The sequence below is a fragment of the Hypanus sabinus genome, chromosome X2, assembly GCF_030144855.1.
Source record: "Hypanus sabinus isolate sHypSab1 chromosome X2, sHypSab1.hap1, whole genome shotgun sequence".
In the NCBI taxonomy this organism is placed as follows: Eukaryota; Metazoa; Chordata; class Chondrichthyes; order Myliobatiformes; family Dasyatidae; genus Hypanus; species Hypanus sabinus.
Genome location: NC_082739.1, coordinates 36,624,948 through 36,643,128, shown reverse-complemented (window position 1 = coordinate 36,643,128; position 18,181 = coordinate 36,624,948). Strand labels below are relative to the sequence as shown.

Below are 18,181 nucleotides of genomic sequence, written 5' to 3'. Positions count from 1 at the left end.
AAGACATCCTGAGATTTTGACAGACAGGACTAATTAAGTTTGCCAATCAGGCATCATGTTTTGTTTACAAAAAACATTTACAATTTTTATGTACAAAGTAGTAGAATATGTTCTGTATTGCCCATATGTCCCACGTGTCTTAGACAATACCACTACAAGCCAACAAGCCTATACAGTTTGTAAACTAACTGACAAGTTCTGATGAAAGGTCATCAATCTGTGATGTTAATGTCACTTTGTTTTCTCCATAGGTGCTGCCTGACGCTACAGGTATCTTCAGCATTTATATTTTATTTCAGATTTACAGCATCTGCAGTGTTTTATATCTCCTATTGTCTATTTCCTTATTTTTCTTTATGTTCTTATTCATTTCCTTTTCTGTACACCTCCTCAAGGTGCAACTGCAGCAGGCAGCAAGAAGTCTCTTTAGATGGTACCACCACCATTTGTATTCATCAGTTCATCATGGTCACTATCTTATCACAAATTGTTCTCTCCGCCCTCAAACTATTCTGTAATTTAATATATATTGGAATTCCAGCAATTTCTAAAATGAGTGAAAAGCCATGGATCTGAAACATTTTTACTTCCTATTTACAGCATTTGCCAATTTTTTATCTTCTTAAATAAATTGCGCATGATTTCTGTAGTGCCAGGAGGAGATATATTTCTTCTAATTCTACATAATCATTCAAGTTTTCTTTCCTTGTACATGCTAGATCTTCCCTCCAGGGTGAGTTCTCTGGAGAAAACCTGGATGGGACTACTACTCAGCTCATAAAAAAGCTGAGACGCATGAGTCTGTAGATGCTGTAATCTGGAGCAAAATACAAACTGCTGGAGGAACTCAATAAGTCAAGATATAATGGAACACCTATACTTTTTCCCTATAACTCACCTGTTCAAATAGATTGGCCTTCTATTCAGACTAGCTTTAGTAGTGTTACACTTAGTCTTTAGCAACACCAAGCCCATTTGCTTGCTTGATGAATTTATTATTGTTAGGCATCTGCCTGTTGTCTGGAAACAACTGATGTAGAGAGAAATAATGTACAAATTCAAGTAAATTAAATGAATATATTGAAGGCTTTAGAATCATGGCAGAGCTTTGGTTAAACAATGTTGAGATTTGTGGTATTTATCTTCAATGTGATAACGTTTCACAAATTGTTCCCTTATCATTATTTAAGCTATATGTATTATGCATTGAGGTTGTGCCCCAGGATATAGAGAGTGATCAACAACAAATTGCAAACTTTAAGGAGAGCTACCTACAATTATGTACGGTAAAATATTTGACATGTTTACAATTTTGGTAGTGGCTGGACTAGCAGATTTTTTAGATGTTATTTCTATTAATATCCCAACCCAATTTAATTCAATGCAACACACACGAAATGCTGGAGGAACTCAGCAGGTCAGGCAGCATCAATGGAAATGAATAAACAGTCAACGTTTCAGGCTGAGACCCTTCTTCACGACTAGAAAGGAAGGGGGAAGATGCCAGAATAAAAAGGTGGAGCAAAGGAAGGAGGAGAACTAGAAAGTGATTGGTGAAGCCAGTTGGGTAGGAAAAGTAAAGGACTAGAGAGGAAGGTATCTGATAGGAGAGGAGATTGGAACATGGGAGAGGGGAAGGTGGAGGGGGCCCAGGAGGAGGTGATAGGCAGGTGAGAAGAGGTAAGGGGCCAGAGTAGGAATACGAGAAGAGGGGAGGAGGAGGGTAATTATTTTTTACTGGTAGGAGAAATCAATACTCATGCCATCAGATTGAAGGCTATCCAGCCGTTAGGGTGTTGCTCCTTCACCCTGAGGGTGGCCTCATTGTCGCACAAGAGGAGGTAATAGACTGACGTGTTGGGATGGGGATGGAGATCGGAATTAAAATGTTTGGCCACCGGGCAGTTACGCTTTTGGCATACAGAGCACAGGAGCTCAATGAAGCGGACCTCAATTTACGACGGGTCTCACCAATGTATAGGAGGCCGCATCGAGAGCATCGGGCACAATCGACAACCTCAGCAGATTCGCAAGTGAGGTGTTGCCTCACCTACAAATTCACTTCTTAAGGTATTACACAGCAATATGAATTTTCTGGTGAACTGGTAAGTTTATAGGGAGTACAGGATTTGGACTATACTGAACGGAAAGTGAATATATGGGACAGGGCCTCAGAGAATGTAAAGACAACACAGGAACTGGAACTTCATTGAGTCAAAGGAGATCTCAGGAATGGGGCCATGCCTGCTGCACTCTCTTTTCACTTACCAAGGCCACAGAAAGCTGAATGGATGCACAGCAAACATCACCTTGCTGAACCGCTGGGATTGCAGAACAGTTGGACAGTAGATTGTTGAATTTTACCATAATAAATTACTAGTAGGTTTTGACTGCACAATATCATTGCTAGGTTTTTGTCAACCTTGCAATGTGCAATTTTCATAGAGTTAATGAGGCAGAATTGTAAAGGACTGTAGTTAGTTTGTGGAACGTTTCAACCCTGGGAGATGTTGTCTTGGCTTATATTAGCATATTCACTGAACTGCTTCCAGCATCTTGCACTCTACGAAAACACTGTTTTCACAGAGCTACTCTTTAATTAGAGCCAAGGATAGGAAATGAGCCCAATGAAAGGGAACAAGGAAACAAGTTCTTTGTCCACAGTTACTTGGCAATCAGAAGTTCACAAACTGCTGTGTTCAATGGGATGGAACATACATTTTTACTCCCTACTTCTTTATTAAATATTGCTCGAGAATCATTCAATGAAATCCTCTATATTGATCTACTCAGTCCAAGCCAAGTTATTGTTTGGTAAAATATAAAGGCACCATGATTGTTGGCAAACTGTATAAAATGGATATATTTAAAACTCCACATTAAAGCTCTCCTCCTCTATATTCTTCTCTCTGTAGAGCACAGAACAATCTAGCACAGAAACAGGCCTTTCAGCCCACGATACTATGCCAAGCTAAGTAAATTAGTAATCAAATGCTCAACAAAACTAATTCCTTCTGCCTATATAATGTCCATATTATTTGATTACCTGCAGATTTATGGGCCTATTTAAGAGTCTCTTGAATGCCTCTATCGTATCTGTCTCCACCATCAACTGTGGTAGCACATTCCAGGCACCCACTCTCTATGTAAAGAAAGCTTTCCCTGCTCATCTCCTTTGAACTTACTTCCTCTCACATTAAATGCATGCCTTCTGGTATTAGACATTTCATCCCAAAAAGAAAAGATGCCTGCTGTCTACTCAATATTTGCCTCTCATAATCTCATAAAGCTCTCAGATCTCCCCTCAGCTTCCGCCGCTCCAGGGAAAACAACCCAAGTTTGTCCAACTTCTCTTTTTAGCACATGTCCTCTAATCTAGGGAACAACCTAGTAAACCTCTTCTGCACCCTCTTCAAACTCTCAGTATCCTTCCTATAGTGGGGCAGCCAGAACTGAATGCAATACTCCAGATGCAACCTAACTGGTTTTATAGAACTGCAACTTAAAGCTCCTGACTCCTGAACTAATTTCTTCAATGAATAAAAACAAGCATGCCATATACCTTCACTACAGATCTATCTATCAACTTGTGTAGCCACTTGCAAGGAGCTATGGACTCCAAAATCCTTCTGTTCATCAACACTGTTAAGAGTCTTGCCATTAACACCATATTGTCCCTTTACATTTGATCTCCCAAAGTGTGACACTTCTCATTTGGCAGAGTTAATCTATATCTGCTGTTTCTCTGCCATTTCTGCAATTGAGTAATATCTTGCTATATCCTTAGCCAGCCTTCTACGTTATCCACATCACCAGCAATCTTCATATCATCTACAAACTTACTAACTCACCCATCTATGTTTGCATCCAGGTCATTTATACATATCACAAACAGCAGAGGTCCCAGTACAGATCCCTGTGGATCACCACTGGTCACAGATCTCCAGCTAGAATAAGGTCCATCAACCACTATCCTCTGTTTTCTATGGGCAAATTAGTTCTGTATAAAATAGCCTGTTCACCATGGATCCCATGCATCTTAATCTTCTGGATGAGTCTTCAATGAATGACCTTATCAAATGGCTTACTAAAATCCATGCAAACAACATCCACAGTTCTACATTCATCAATCATCCTCAGCACCTCCACAAAAAGCTCAAGTTGGTAAGACATGACATGCCCAACACAAAGCCACGCTGACGGTCCCTAACTACAGTAGGCTGTGGTTTTTGAAATGCTCATCTTTTATCTTTAAAAAAATTGTCTATACACTCTCTTCTCTCGTGCTACAGTGTCCCTATTCCTGATTGTAAACCATCTTGGGAAACTGTTGATGATAACATTGTTAGACAAAAGCAGTTATTATTTCCAGGCAATCATGCTTGAATATGCAATGAAACTGTAAGTGCTGAAAAGGCTTTTTTGAAAGGCCATTGACCTGAAGTGATAACCGAATTTGCCCCTCCACAGATACTGCCTGATCTGCTGAGACAGTTAAGGCTTTTGCTGTTTGATTTAGATGGCTAGCATTGTAGTAATTTGCTTTTAATGTTTTAGAACAAGGTTACCTGCCTTTTGTCCTACTTTAATCACAACAAAAAGGAGTGCATTAGATATTAGCCAGTACCCACAAAAAAGCATAACTCAGCAGCCTGGACATTTCTAGGTCTTATAACAATGTTGTTGATCACCCTAATGTTATTCATTAAAATTACATAAAGAGCAAGAAGTTCAGTTGCAAGGTGTACAGACAATAATGTTGGATTTTGCTGTGTACCACTGCACTCAAAATGAAATTGTTGATTCCTACGATGTGTTGCAGACTCTCATAGTTATCAGCATGTTGCCCAGATAGTGCAATCTTTGCAGTAGTAACTTAAAAGGACATAACACAGTAGAAACAGCACTTGTCCAGTAACAACAATGTTGTTCCTGAATAAATGGATGCTGCGTTGATGTGAACAAGTGAGAAAGTGCTCCCTGAGGGTCAGGGAGAGCTGGACAGATTGTTCAAGAATAGTGTCTACAAGAGGCATGCTCTTTGTGGCTGCACCAAGGTGCTCCTGGCAGAAAGTTGCCAGAGAGATCTCAGCAAAGATGACCACAATCAATAGGAAGCCTGCAATACATGTAAATGTCCGTGCCTGTTCCCATCAGCTGAAGGAAAAGTTGATGAATTCTTCTCTTGGTTATGAAATTTGGGAGGCCTTCTGACAACAATGATGAGCACCAGAGTGGGATTTTGCAGAAAATAACAGTGGCAGCATGGAGTGACCATAAGGCTTGAAAAGTGAGAGTGATCATAATGCTGAGTTCCATGGGCAAAACAATCCATGTATATGTGTGAGGCTGTATTGAGGTTATAGGAACTCACAAACCTCATATAGGATATAGAATGCAACTGGAATCCTGGCCCTTGAAGTTGTACAGTTTCAAGCTAGTAAACACTCAAAGTAAATAAAGACTTTTTAATTGAAATTTGCCTGTTGAAGCCATTGGGAGGAGTTTTATGCCATGAAAAGTATTGGGGAAATGAATATCCTCCTAACAAATGGGAAGATAAATTTCCCAGTGAGCACTAAGACACCCAAAAATGTAAACCACGCTCTGTACTCAGGGTTAACATAACCTTCAATAGTACAACACTTTTGTTTATGGAGTTAGTGTGACTGAATTTCTGACCATAATGTATTTTGTTGCCATTTCATAACTGGGCTATTGATTGAATCTGCAGATATTGACACTACTGCCTCAAAAGTTAATTTTTTATTTCCTTATATTCTTGCAGCAACCTTGTTGAGAGAGATTGTTGTCAGATTGGGGAATGGGTTAAAATTGAGTTTATTTGTGCAAAGCTTCCCTTTGTAAATTCTCAAATTATACTTTCATCTGAGAAAACAACTGGACACTCAAGGTGACCTAAACTTCAAAGACAAAAGAATTATTGTTCCAAAGCTGCAAAGGGGCAATATGATCAAACTCATGCACTCCTCATATTTGGAAATGCATCATTGCCTCTGTAAAGCAAGAGAAATTTCTGCAAACCAAAAAAAAAAGATGCAGATACTGGAAATTTGTAATAAAAAAAAGAAAACACTGGAAACTCTCAGCAGATCAGCATCATATGTGGAAAGAGAAATGGAGTTTATATTTCATTTCAAAGACCCATCATTATTGCTGGGAGAGAGAACAAGTATATTGTTCTTCAGCTGCAGGTAAGGTTCAGGAAGAGAATTTCTCTGAGACAGGGGTTCCCACCCTTTTTTATGCCATGGACCCCTACCATTAACCAAGGAGTCCATGACATAAAGAAGGTTAGGAACCCCTGTCTTGGAGAGGGGGAGGACAGAGAATGAATAAAAGAACATGAAAGTTATAAAATGAGGGCAGTCAATTCTACTCTCATCCCCTTCTTCCTGGACAAGAAAAGGAAAAACATCTCTTGGTCTTCAGCTTCAACTCAACAAATTGCATTCAATGCGTCATCTTAATTAATGGCTTCTACCTGGGAGTCTTCACAGGTGATAGGCTGGGAGTAAGTATGGTGTAAATAGTTGTGAGAGTCTGGAGGGATGTTTTTCATGAGCCTATCCCCTTAAAGGTGGACAGAGAGATCCAGAAAAGGAAAGGAAAAGAAATGGAAAAGTCAGAGACTTGACCATGCTGTGCCTTTAAATGTCTTTTGTCTGTTTCGCCTCTTTGAACTAGCCAGTTAAAATTTAGGCTGCAGAGTCTTGTTGAAAGTCCTCATGTGATTTATCATCTGGTGGTGACTCTGAGCTTTCTGGAGCTCATCCACATCCCCGACAAAACTTATAAATTGATAGAGTCAAGTTTATATTAAGGCATTTACATATTGCCTTACATGTGCTTAGGATGTCCTGAAATACTTCACAGGCAATTGACTTCTCTTTTGAAGCATAATTACTGTTGTAATGGAAGAAGCATACATCATGCTCCTATGAACAATGACAAATTGATCTGCTTTGGAGATATTACCCAGGTCACTCAGGAGATGACATTAATAAATTAGTAAAATTTAATTTACAGTAATGTACGGAATAAAATGGTTACATACACCTAAAAATTAACTCTGAAACTGAAGCTTATAACATAGTGTTAAGCTGCAACCACACCAGAGATAAGTCCCTTTACTGCCTTTAATCCTCCTGTGTACTCTTACCATCAGAGCAAAGACACCAGTTTCTTTCCAGAACTGATCACCACCACCACCACCACCTTTCATCAGATTTCTTTCATCAACCTAGGCCCCAAAAACAACCACCTATGAATTAGCCCTACCACAAACTCACCAATCTTCATCCAAATGCACAAAGCACTGACAATTCACCAATCTCCCCCACCTCATCCTCCTATGCTGTCCACCCCACAATGCAAACTCCCAGCCAATTACCTGATTCCCAATCTGACCTCAGGCTTGGACTTTGATGGCCTTCATCCCCATTAAATCCTTCTGTTTCCCACCTCCACTTAATCACTTACCAAATTGCCAAGTCAGCATCTTTCTTTCTCATCTTGTAAAATCAAAGTACAATGTACTGCTGCTGCAAAAAACAAATTTCATGACATATGTGAGTGATGACAGACCTGATTCAGATGCGGGTCTCCATTGTGGACCGAGAGTGAGAAGGGGGCAGGAAGAGGGGAATCATGTTTGGGAAAAGGTGACGGAGAGAGAAGCACCAGAGAGATATTCTGCAATGATCAGTAAGCCAATTGTTTGGAGTCAAATTACCTTGCCTGGTGTCTCAGGGCTGGCTGTGTCTGTACCTGTGCCATTCCTGCTCCTTGCTCTGTTTCTCTGCCACCTGTTCCACGTCCCTTCCGCAGCGCTCCACCCTCACTATTCCCAACATTCTTTGCTCCTGCCAGATTTACAAACTCACTCTCCGCTCCTCGTTGATAAATACAGTACAGTGCAAAAGTCTAGGCACCCTAGCTATATATATACATGTCCCTAAGGCTTTTGCACAGTACTGTAAATGAGAAGTGGGTGGGGTGGACTGTGGGAGAAAGGATGGAATGAAGCTAAGAAGAAATAATTCAGTGAGTGAGTGAGTGAGTGAGTGCAAATGAATAGTGCAAGGCTGGAAGATTATAAGGCCAGAAGCAATGGACGGAAGATCACCCAAGGAAATGAGGTCTTTGACTGTCTGGGATATAATGGCCTGTTGTTTGGTTATACAGTAATGGTCTAGATGGAGGTATGAGGAAGTGTCTCGGAGCTGACATCTGGGCTCTACAACAGAGGCCAGTTCACAAGATCACAACAGCACCACTCTTGTCAGTGGTTTTGATGATGATATCAGGATTGGCTCTTAGTAAACAAAGTGCTGCAAGATCAGAAAGGGGTAAATTAGAGTGAGGGGAATGGAAATGTAAAGGCAGCTAATGACATATCAGTGTTAGCAATGAATAGTTTTAAAAAGGGTTTGGAGACCAGACTGCTTCTTTTGTTTATTAAAGTGCTTTGTAACTTAACTTGCTGGCGCTCCTCCAGTACTTTTGAGGGAGAGAGACATGAAGAGAGACATTCTGATACAATGCGAATGATAGATGTTGTTGCCTGGTTTTCTTAACCATGGCAGGCCTCACTAGTATATAGCCCAGGCCATTATTAAAGAAGTATTGACCAGGAGGATCTTATGGCTTTAGTGTGGGCTAACCTTAGACAAAGCCACACTGAGATCCTTCTCTTGATTTCTGTAATCTTAAATATAAAAGCCCATGAGATTAACATGGACGTACAGCAAGTAATTAGAAAGGTAACTGGCAAGTTAAAATTTACTAGTAAGGGGTAGCAAAATAAAAATAACAAAGTCTTCTTGAAAGTACATAGAGATTGAAGAGATCAAACCCTGAGTACTATACCTACTTTTGGTTTCATTGTCTAAGAAAAAATCTACTTACCTTAGAAGGATTGTAATGTCATCCATGACTGTGTGGATATAATCCAGCTCAAATGCCATCTATAAATTTGCCAATGATGCAACTATTGTTGGCAAAATCTCAGATGGTGATGAGGAAGCTTACAGGAGTAACAGCTGGTTGAATAGTGTCACCAGAAAAACTTTGCACTCAGCATCAGTAAGACCAAGAAATTGATTGTACACTTCTGGAAGGGAAAGTTGAAGGAACACACACCAGTCCTCTTCGAGGGATCAGCTGTGGAAAGTGTGAATGATTTCAAGTTCCTGAGTGTCAAGATCTATCCTGGGCTCAACATATCAATGCAATTACAAAGGAGGCATGACAGCATCTATATTTCACTCAAGGTTTGAGGAGATTTGGTGTGTCACCAAATAGTCCAGCAAATTTCTACAGATGTACCATGGAGAGCATTTTAACTGGTTACATCACTGTCTGGTATGGAGGGAACATTGCACAGGACTGGAAAATGCTGTAGAACATTGCAAGTTCAGCCAGCTCCATCATGGGCATGAGCCTTCCATCATCGAGGTCATCTTCAAAAAGCGATGCCTCAAAAAGGTGGCATCCAGCGTTAAGGACCACCATCACCCAGGACATGCCCTCTTCTTATTGCTACTGTCAGGGAGGAGGTACAGGAGCCTGAAGACAAACACTCAACATTTTAGGAACAGCTTCTTCCCCTTCACCATCAGATTTCTGAATGGACAATGAACCAACCTATGAACTCTAATGTAGTGTATTTAATATTTCAGTAATACTTGAGTAATATTGTAAATACATTTTTTGATTAAGCAAACTTTGTTTGTTTACATAATTCATTATGGGTTATGTGTAAGAGGTATGTGAATGGTATACGTCACTGTGCCACAAAGTCATATGTAAGCTTCTCACTAAGAAAAAAGGGGAAAAAATCTAAGCAGGCAGGTATCCTGGCTCCTGTGTTTTTCGTTCGATTGTTTTCTGGAGTTATGAAATAGAACACTATATTTTTTTCACTATATGTTTCATATTGGAATTCATATTTTTTTCTTGAATTCCATTGTACTGTTGCCACAAAACAACAAATTTCATGACATGTGTCAGTGATATTAAACCTGATTCTGATTCTGAAAGTTCACCAGACAGATATTCTGGATGGGTATTGTAATTTAAGGAGAGATTGAACAACTGAAGCCTAAATGTGAAAAAAATGAGTAATTAGCACAGAGATTGAGATAAATTCTTTCACTTCAGTGGCTGTGAATGTTTGTAATGCTCTGCTTCAGAGAGCTGTGATTGCTCAGAAGTAGTGTACGTTCATGACTGGTGGATTCTTGGATGTTATAAGGGAGCCAACCATGATCTTACTGAATGGAAGAATGGTCTCAAAAAGCCTATTCCTGCTTCTGTAATTTTGGTTTCTATGTGCTTAAAGACACCATTGTCACAATTCTTACATTTGTCCTTAGCTGGTTATCTTGCAAGCGCAAGATTTAATGTGGTAGTTTGCCAGCACTCAGAATAGGCCCAGGCATGAGAACAAAGTGATTGGATCAAATATAGAATTTCCTGTATCTCATTGTGAGTTAGTATCACAATGATGAAATTTGGGGAGAAAATTAATTATTATCTCACAAACAAGTTCATAATCGATGATGATAACTCCTACACTAATTATAGAATGAACCACTGGTCAAAGTGTTGTACTTTAAAACTTCAAAATCCACCTTTCTATTCAGGTGGACACAGAAGACCCACACATTAATAGAAAAGAACAGTGGAGTTCTTGGTGTTCTGCCCTAATTGTCGTCGTCTGAACCCTTAGTGCCTGGGTGGCACATGGGGCCTCACTGGCCTAATATATGTCTCATAAGATCTGTTTGTGGGGCCTTTCTCTCCTTTTTACATTTCCAAATTTAAAGCAGAGACTGCATCTCAGATGCTCTACTGGCTTTCTGGTAAGAAGGCGGCGCACTCAATTGCAGTGGCCTCTCCAGTGCAATTGTCCGTCCTTTATGTGTTTTTTTACAATTGCAAGACACTATTGGATACTAAGAACACCAAGTACTGGAGATTTACCTGTCGTGACTGTGAACAAAGTCACCAGAGAGACGCAGCTGTTAGATATGAAAGTCTTATTTGGGACACACAGAAGCTGACAGTCATTGGAGCCATTCGAGAGAGAGAGACTCCTTAACCCAAAATTACAGCGCATTTTTATATGTTAAAGGACAGAGGTAACAGGACAATTTCTATAGTTACAATGCCCTCATAATGCTTATTTTGAGTTACATGTAATTTTCTAAATTCATAGGTCTTCCCACCAACACACCCAAAATGAGTGCTAACTACTGTGGTCTCTGAGTCCAATGGGGTGTCGATTGCATTCATGCATATGCAGACATCTCAGTCAATTGGATGTTTCCTGGTTGGCAATTTACTCTAAAATGCAGCCTCAGGAAGACCATGGATCTGAGCTGCATTTTAAATTCAATCTACATTCCATATTCAGATCTGAAGGTCGGTTGCTGTTGAAATTAATATTTGCTATATACCCTAACTACAGAATACGCCCTAACACCTCACTAGTAAGACGCTGGATAACAGTGCTGTAGGTGGACTTGTTGCATATTGTGTTGCCGCATGCTATAGGCACCCAGGGAAGAAGGCATCAGAGGTGGTGCACAGAGATGATGTGTGGTCCAACAAAAGGTGTAAATGACTGTCTTGGATGATCTTTCTTATAACTGTAAGACCCTGTTGGACATTTGTAATGTAGAATACTGTAAATCTGGTTCATTGGTGAGACTGAAGGTGGAGGGGTTGCGTGGCCTCGGTTGTTGCACAGACCAGGCCCTCGTCCCACGGCGTTGCCCGCCCAAGGGAGGAGATGCCGGTGGTGGTGTGAAAAAGAGCAAAGGCATGGCGGGCTCACCAGAGTCCGTGCTGGGTTGGGGGCTGGACTTCTCATTAGTGCTGCCCTCCAGTGTTCACTCGCTGGATTTTTCTTGATAACACTCCTTTCTTATTATTTACATTATTTCTTATTATTGTTTTCAGTGGGAGCAGAGGGCGTGAATATAACAACACAAGCTCATACCACCCATGGTGTTGTGGGAGGCTCAGTCTTACTTTCTATACAGTACACAGCCAGCAGTTCTGAGATTCCTGTCATTCAGTGGCAGTTGAAGAGGGACAAGCCTATCCCTTTGGTCCAGTCCTATGGTACCCGTATCCTGGGCAAGTTACGGCCAGAGTACAAGGATCGTATTGTGGTCTTCCGCAATGGGTCTCTGTTGATCCACAACCTGCAGCCAACCGACGAGGGAATGTATGAAGTTGAGATTGCAATCACAGATGATGCCTCCACCGCAGTGCAAACACTCAATTTAACTGTCGATAGTAAGTAGCCAGCAGACTATCTAAGCAATTATATTCTGATATATATTTAAGTAAACTTCATTTATTTCCCAAAAAATATATAATTTTGCATTCTCCTCCACTTTAATCCTTCTGCTCTTACGAAAGCAGCAAATTGTATTTCTCACAGTTTCATGGTCACCAGCAACTTCTGCTAAATACTCATTCTTAATGTATGAGTGTAGGAGACAGTGAGGTTCAGCGAGTATCCAACTTTAGGGAGAGAAAGATCCCTGCCAATGCTGTCCTTATCCAGTTTTTGTTGATCACATGGAAAGGAAAGGGAAAATGACTTTTATTTACATGGGAATGGAAATTAGGTCTGAGGTGTTGAAGCCCAAATCCAAGGACATCCTAGCTAAATGTAATGCACCCTACCTCCTTTTTGATTGAGTTCTAAAAACTCAGCTGAGTGGAAGAAAGACCTATCATTCTCCTGATCAGAATGGTTCAGACCAGCGCCAAGCAATACTGTGTCACCTATCCACATGATTAGCTAGTTTATTTGTACTCTGTATTCCTGGATGTGTGAGGGAAGGTGTATCAGTTCTTGCTTCTAATGGATTTGCCATTCTCCCTGCTGTAAAATACTAATGTACAGGTATCAGGTAAAAATGAAGTTAGGCTCCTGCAACAGTTGGAGTCCTAATATGCCGAAAGATTTTTGAGTAATGTAACAGCAAAGAGAGCAAGTTGTATCCAGACTCATACCTACCAGCAGTAGTATCTCAACAAATAAACTATGCTCCTGAATTTTAATACAATATGCCAGCTAAAGTCATTTCTGACTCTCCTGACTTTGTAGCTCCCTGATACAAATGAATGAATTAGGGGAAAGTTTGACATCTACCATGTTCCCAATTTATATTCTGATGTCTTGCTAAATATAATAAAATAACTGTCCTGCTGTTGATTCCTTTGGATATAAGCCAGCCTTTTTCACTTCACTTGTTCAATAGTGTGGTCCATTTCAATAAGATGTAGGAGCAGAAATAGGCCATTCAGTTACTGAGGCTGCTCTGTTATTCAATCATGGCTGATTTATTATCCCTCTGAGTTCCATTCTCCTGTCTTCTCCCCATAACCTTTGATGCCTTTACTAATCAAGAACCTATCGACCTCTGCTTTCAATATACCAGATGACTTGCTTGGCCTTCACAGCTGTCTGTGGCAATGAATTCCACAGATTCACCACCCGCTGGCTAAAGAAATTCCTCCTCAACTGTTCTAAAGAGACATACGTGTATTCTGAGGCTGTGCCCTCTGGTCCTGGACTCTTCCACAATTGGAAGCATCCTCTCCATGTTTATACTGTCTGGGCCTTTCAATATTTGGTAGGTTTAAATGAGATCGCTCCTCATTCTTCTAAACTCCAGGGAGTACCAGCCCAGAGCCATCAAATGATCTTCATACATTGACCCTTTCATTCCCAAGATTATTCCTGTAAACCTCCTCTAAACCCTCTCCAATGCCAGCACATACTTTTCCTGGCCAGTTTTTCAGCTTCCACCCACTGAGTTATTCGACTCATTTAAAATTTTGCTGCCAGAATCCACTAAGTCCCATTCACTCATCACTCAAGTGCAACTACACCACCAGTTCCCCCACCCAGTACCAATTAGTTTCTAACTTTGCCTCTGACTAATTATGCTCCCCAAAACATTATATGATTGCAAGCTGTTATTGTTGTTGTTGTATGGGACACTCTGTGTTTTACAGCCTTGTGCCCATTGTCTGTTTTCTACCTTGGATTATCCAGTCCCTGTGACGAAGCCCGTGGTGGTCTTATCATCCTCCACAGTCTTGGAACTGAGTGAATACGTAACATTAAACTGTTCACATGAAAATGGAACAAAACCAATATATACATGGCTGAAAGGAGGAAAACCCCTAGAAAGTGATGAAAGGTTCTCTTTGTCCAGCGATCAGAAAATACTGACCATCTCACAGATCCACGTAACTGATGATGATATTTACAGCTGCACCGTGGAGAATCCAATCAGCAGCTCTCGAAGCACGCCAGTCAAACTGACTGTGTACAGTAAGTACAAGAGCAATATTTAGAGGAACACTCCTGATCGATGGGACACAATTTGAGAAACCGGGAGGATTTATAGATGGATATTGTGGATAACAAAATGAAAATATGCTGACGTTTACAAAAGCATGTCAAATATCATAGCTTTTCAGTATTGCCAAAAGACAATTAGCTTAGAAGCATTTAAGGGCAGATAATCGTCATGGACTCATACAGCATGGGCACAAGCAGTTCACCACATCCACATCACCCAGGGACAACCACTCGTATTAATCTCACCTTCTAGTGCTGAATCCTGAACTGATTCTTAAGAGCAATTATACAAGGCCTTGGCCAGATCAAACCTGAATTCCTTGTATATTCAACAACATTGTGGGTATGGCCACACCTCCAGGACTAGCTCACCATCACATTCCCAAGGGCAAATAGGGATGGGCAATTAAATGTTGGCTCAGCCTGAAAAGCCCACATCCCTTGAATGAATAAAAAGGTCATTAGAAAGATGAAGTTAGAAAAATTCATTTTAATGATGAGAGTGGTTAGAATTGGGAATGGCCAGCAAGGAATGGTTTTGGATACAGAAAATTTGAAGCATTTCATATGAATATTATGAATGTAATTGAGGCAAAAATAGATAATAATTTTACAGTGCACATCAGGAAGTTTGTCCTCTTCCTGTACAGTGATTCCTTTGTAATGTTCTTCTATTTGTAGTTAAGATGGTTTCAGTTATAATTCAGAAGCATGAAGTACAAATAATGATGTGTTTGTGTTTCTTATAGGGCGGAGTTCTTTGTACATTATCCTTTCTACAGGAGGCATTTTCATTCTGGTAACCTTGGTTACTGTGTGCGCTTGCTGGAAACCATCAAAAAAGTAAGACTTATTTGAGGTTCCTGCTTTTATGTTTTTCTCTGCCTATTTCTGTGCTTACAGAATGATTCATTAGAAAGAAGTGTGAGTGTGGTGATTATGCTACTGAGTTAGTAACCTGAATTCAAATCCTCCATAGGCAGGCCAAGAATTCTAATTAAGTTAAGGATATGGAAATAAAAATCTATATAAATATTGCATTACTTCAACTTGTTCTTTCAGAGCAAGAAACCTGCTCATAGAATCATACACCACAGAAAAAGGCCCTTCAGCCCACCTCATCCATGCCAAATATGATGCCTACCTATACTAATCCCATTTACCCATATTAGGCCCTTATACCTCTATGCCTTTCCCATCCAACTACCTGTCCAAATGGTTTCATTTAAAACAAATTCAGCTGTTCTTTTACTTGAAACCAGTCCCACTTTGCAGTGTTTTTTTCTTAACAGTCTCACAAAAACATAAAAAATAGGCCAACTGATTCCTTAAGTCTGCTCTATCATTCATCAAGATCGCTGCTGATTTTTTACCTCATTGCTTCATTCCCTTGTCCCTTGATTCCCTTTATATCTGGAAATCTATGGATCTCTTTGTTTTGAATGAACTCAACATCTGAGTACACCACTCTCCAGCATACAGAATTCCAAAGATTCATCACAATTTGAGTGAAGAACTTCCTCCTCATCTCAGTCCTCAGTGACACCCCACCCCCCACACCAAGTCTGAGACCTGTGACTTTGCTTCTGAGCTCTTCAGCTAGGGAACGTATTGTCCCTGCGTTCATCCCATCATAATGTACAAGAATTTTCCAAGTTTTGATGAGATGTCCACTCATCCTTCTGAACTACAGAGTATATACACCTAGTCCTCTGAATTTCTCTTCATATGGCAAACCCAACATCCCTGGAACTCATTTAGTGACTCTTCACTGCACTCCCCCAACATGCCAAGTACATTCTGAGGTAAGGAGACCAGAACATTATGCAGACTCTATGTATAGTTCAACCACAGACCTACACAAATGTAGTAAAATTTATGTTATTATTATTTTAAGAGGATTTAAAAGCAGAGATAAGGAAGTTTTACTACATGTATAATATACTCTTTGCCTTCGTAATCACTTGCTGGCTTTCAGTGACTCATCAATATCTAAGTGACACCTGCTTTTCTTTGAACATCAACATAACTAACCTCACCATTTAAAAATGCTCTTATTTTCTGTTTCTCATGAGGTTTTCTCATAAGGCACCCAGTTGTATCAAACTATTGGAGAATCACTTTCTCAGGGCATTTAAGGTGAGCGGTATTTGCCACTACTGCCCGCAAGTGCATGCTATGAAGTGAACTAGTTGAGGGAATATATATTTGTAGTCACTTTTGCACATGTATAGACATCACCAGCTTCGTCTGACGTATGGTAAAGCAGAGTTTGATTCAGTTTTAGATTCGGATTAGTGTATTGTCATATACACCAAAATGGAATAGAATTTCTAGCTGGTGTGAAGCTCATTTAGAGATTCAGCTTGAAAACCCTTATCAGGTGAAGTGTCTTCAATCTGAAATGCACATCTGTCTGTGCTCAGTTTTTAAGAATTCATGCCTTTTGAAGCTAGATTGGTTAATGAGAATTTATATTCCAATCAACATAGTTTTTCATCTCTAGCTATCTGGGGCAATTCCTGTATGAAACCCTGAGCTCACAGTGTGTCTTAAGTTTGGAGATAATGTGTTCTTGTTGGAGTAATTTACCTATCCATCATAAGAGCTACATTAAGTTCAGTACTGCAGCTAACTCTAGTCTGTGAGTCAGTAATATTTCAGTTTAATGTTTGTTTTGCTATGCATGTCTATATTTCTACATAATGTAATATTTTGAAATTTGCTGATAGCATAAAACCGGGCGATATTATGAGATATGAAGAGGGCACAAAGAGATTTCAAACAATTTATTCAAGTTGGTTAGCTGAACAAATACAAGGGAAATGCAATATAACATGATAATGGCTAGACCCCATTCCTAGTATCAGTGACTGATCTCAGCTATCAGATATATCTCACATGATCATTTATATCCTGATCTCATCAATAGTTGTGACTTGCATTTTTACAGTGTCTTTTAAGACTGTGTACGAGGAAAGATTGAGTTGACTAGGCCTATATTCTTTAGACTTTAGCAGACTGACAGGGAACCTTGCTGAAACATACAAAATGTTGACAGGGCTAGACAGACAGGATGCTGGGAGGATGTTGCCTCTGACTAGGACCAAGTGGGGGTCGGTGGTTCTAGGATGAGGGGAATGGGTCAAGAAAGTGAGTGAAGCATTTAAAATTGAGATGAGAAATATCTTCACTCAGAGGGTGGTGAACATCTGAATTCTCTACTACCGAGGAAGCGGAAGTCATCACTGAATACAGTATATGTAAGATGTGGATAGATTTCTAGACACAGAAGGTTCCAAGGATTTGAAAAAGGATAGAAATGTAGTATTAGTCATTGTATTGAATGTGAAGCAGCTGGGAAGAGCTGAATGGCTGTTCATATTCATATTTCCTAATGATTATATGTTTCTTCACCTGACTACCGATAAGTGACTGCCACATATCGCAGCTCTCGGGTTCTTCATCCTCCTTTATGGATTTATATTTTAACACAACAAAGTCCCATTACTTGGTGCCCAATAGAGTTCACGTTTTCCCTTTATGAGAAACCATGTGAAAAAAAATTATTTGCACAATGCCCAAAAACTGACATTGCGGACAAAAATTGCTTTAGTGCAACATTAATCACATTATTTTGCAGATAGTTCTGCCTAAGTTAACATCACATGTTAACAATGAAGGACTTCTTGGCATAAGGAATTTGCATACCCTTGTGCTGTTTTCTTCTTGTCCATCTGACTCAAATGACATCAATGG

At 40.0% G+C, this 18,181-nt stretch overlaps 1 protein-coding gene across 4 annotated transcripts in view; it reads left to right on the top strand.

Moving 5' to 3' along the window:
* The window catches only part of hepacama (hepatic and glial cell adhesion molecule a), a 97,515-nt gene that overhangs the window by 60,036 nt on the left and 19,298 nt on the right, over window positions 1-18,181 (top strand). For all 4 annotated transcript variants that reach the window (XM_059957261.1, XM_059957263.1, XM_059957260.1 and 1 more), the window contains 3 exons: window positions 11,992-12,333; window positions 14,111-14,392; window positions 15,172-15,265. In XM_059957261.1, the coding sequence (XP_059813244.1) occupies window positions 12,261-12,333; window positions 14,111-14,392; window positions 15,172-15,265 (449 nt within the window). In that variant the 5' untranslated portion in view covers window positions 11,992-12,260. The remainder of the gene's footprint in view (window positions 1-11,991; window positions 12,334-14,110; window positions 14,393-15,171; window positions 15,266-18,181) is intronic.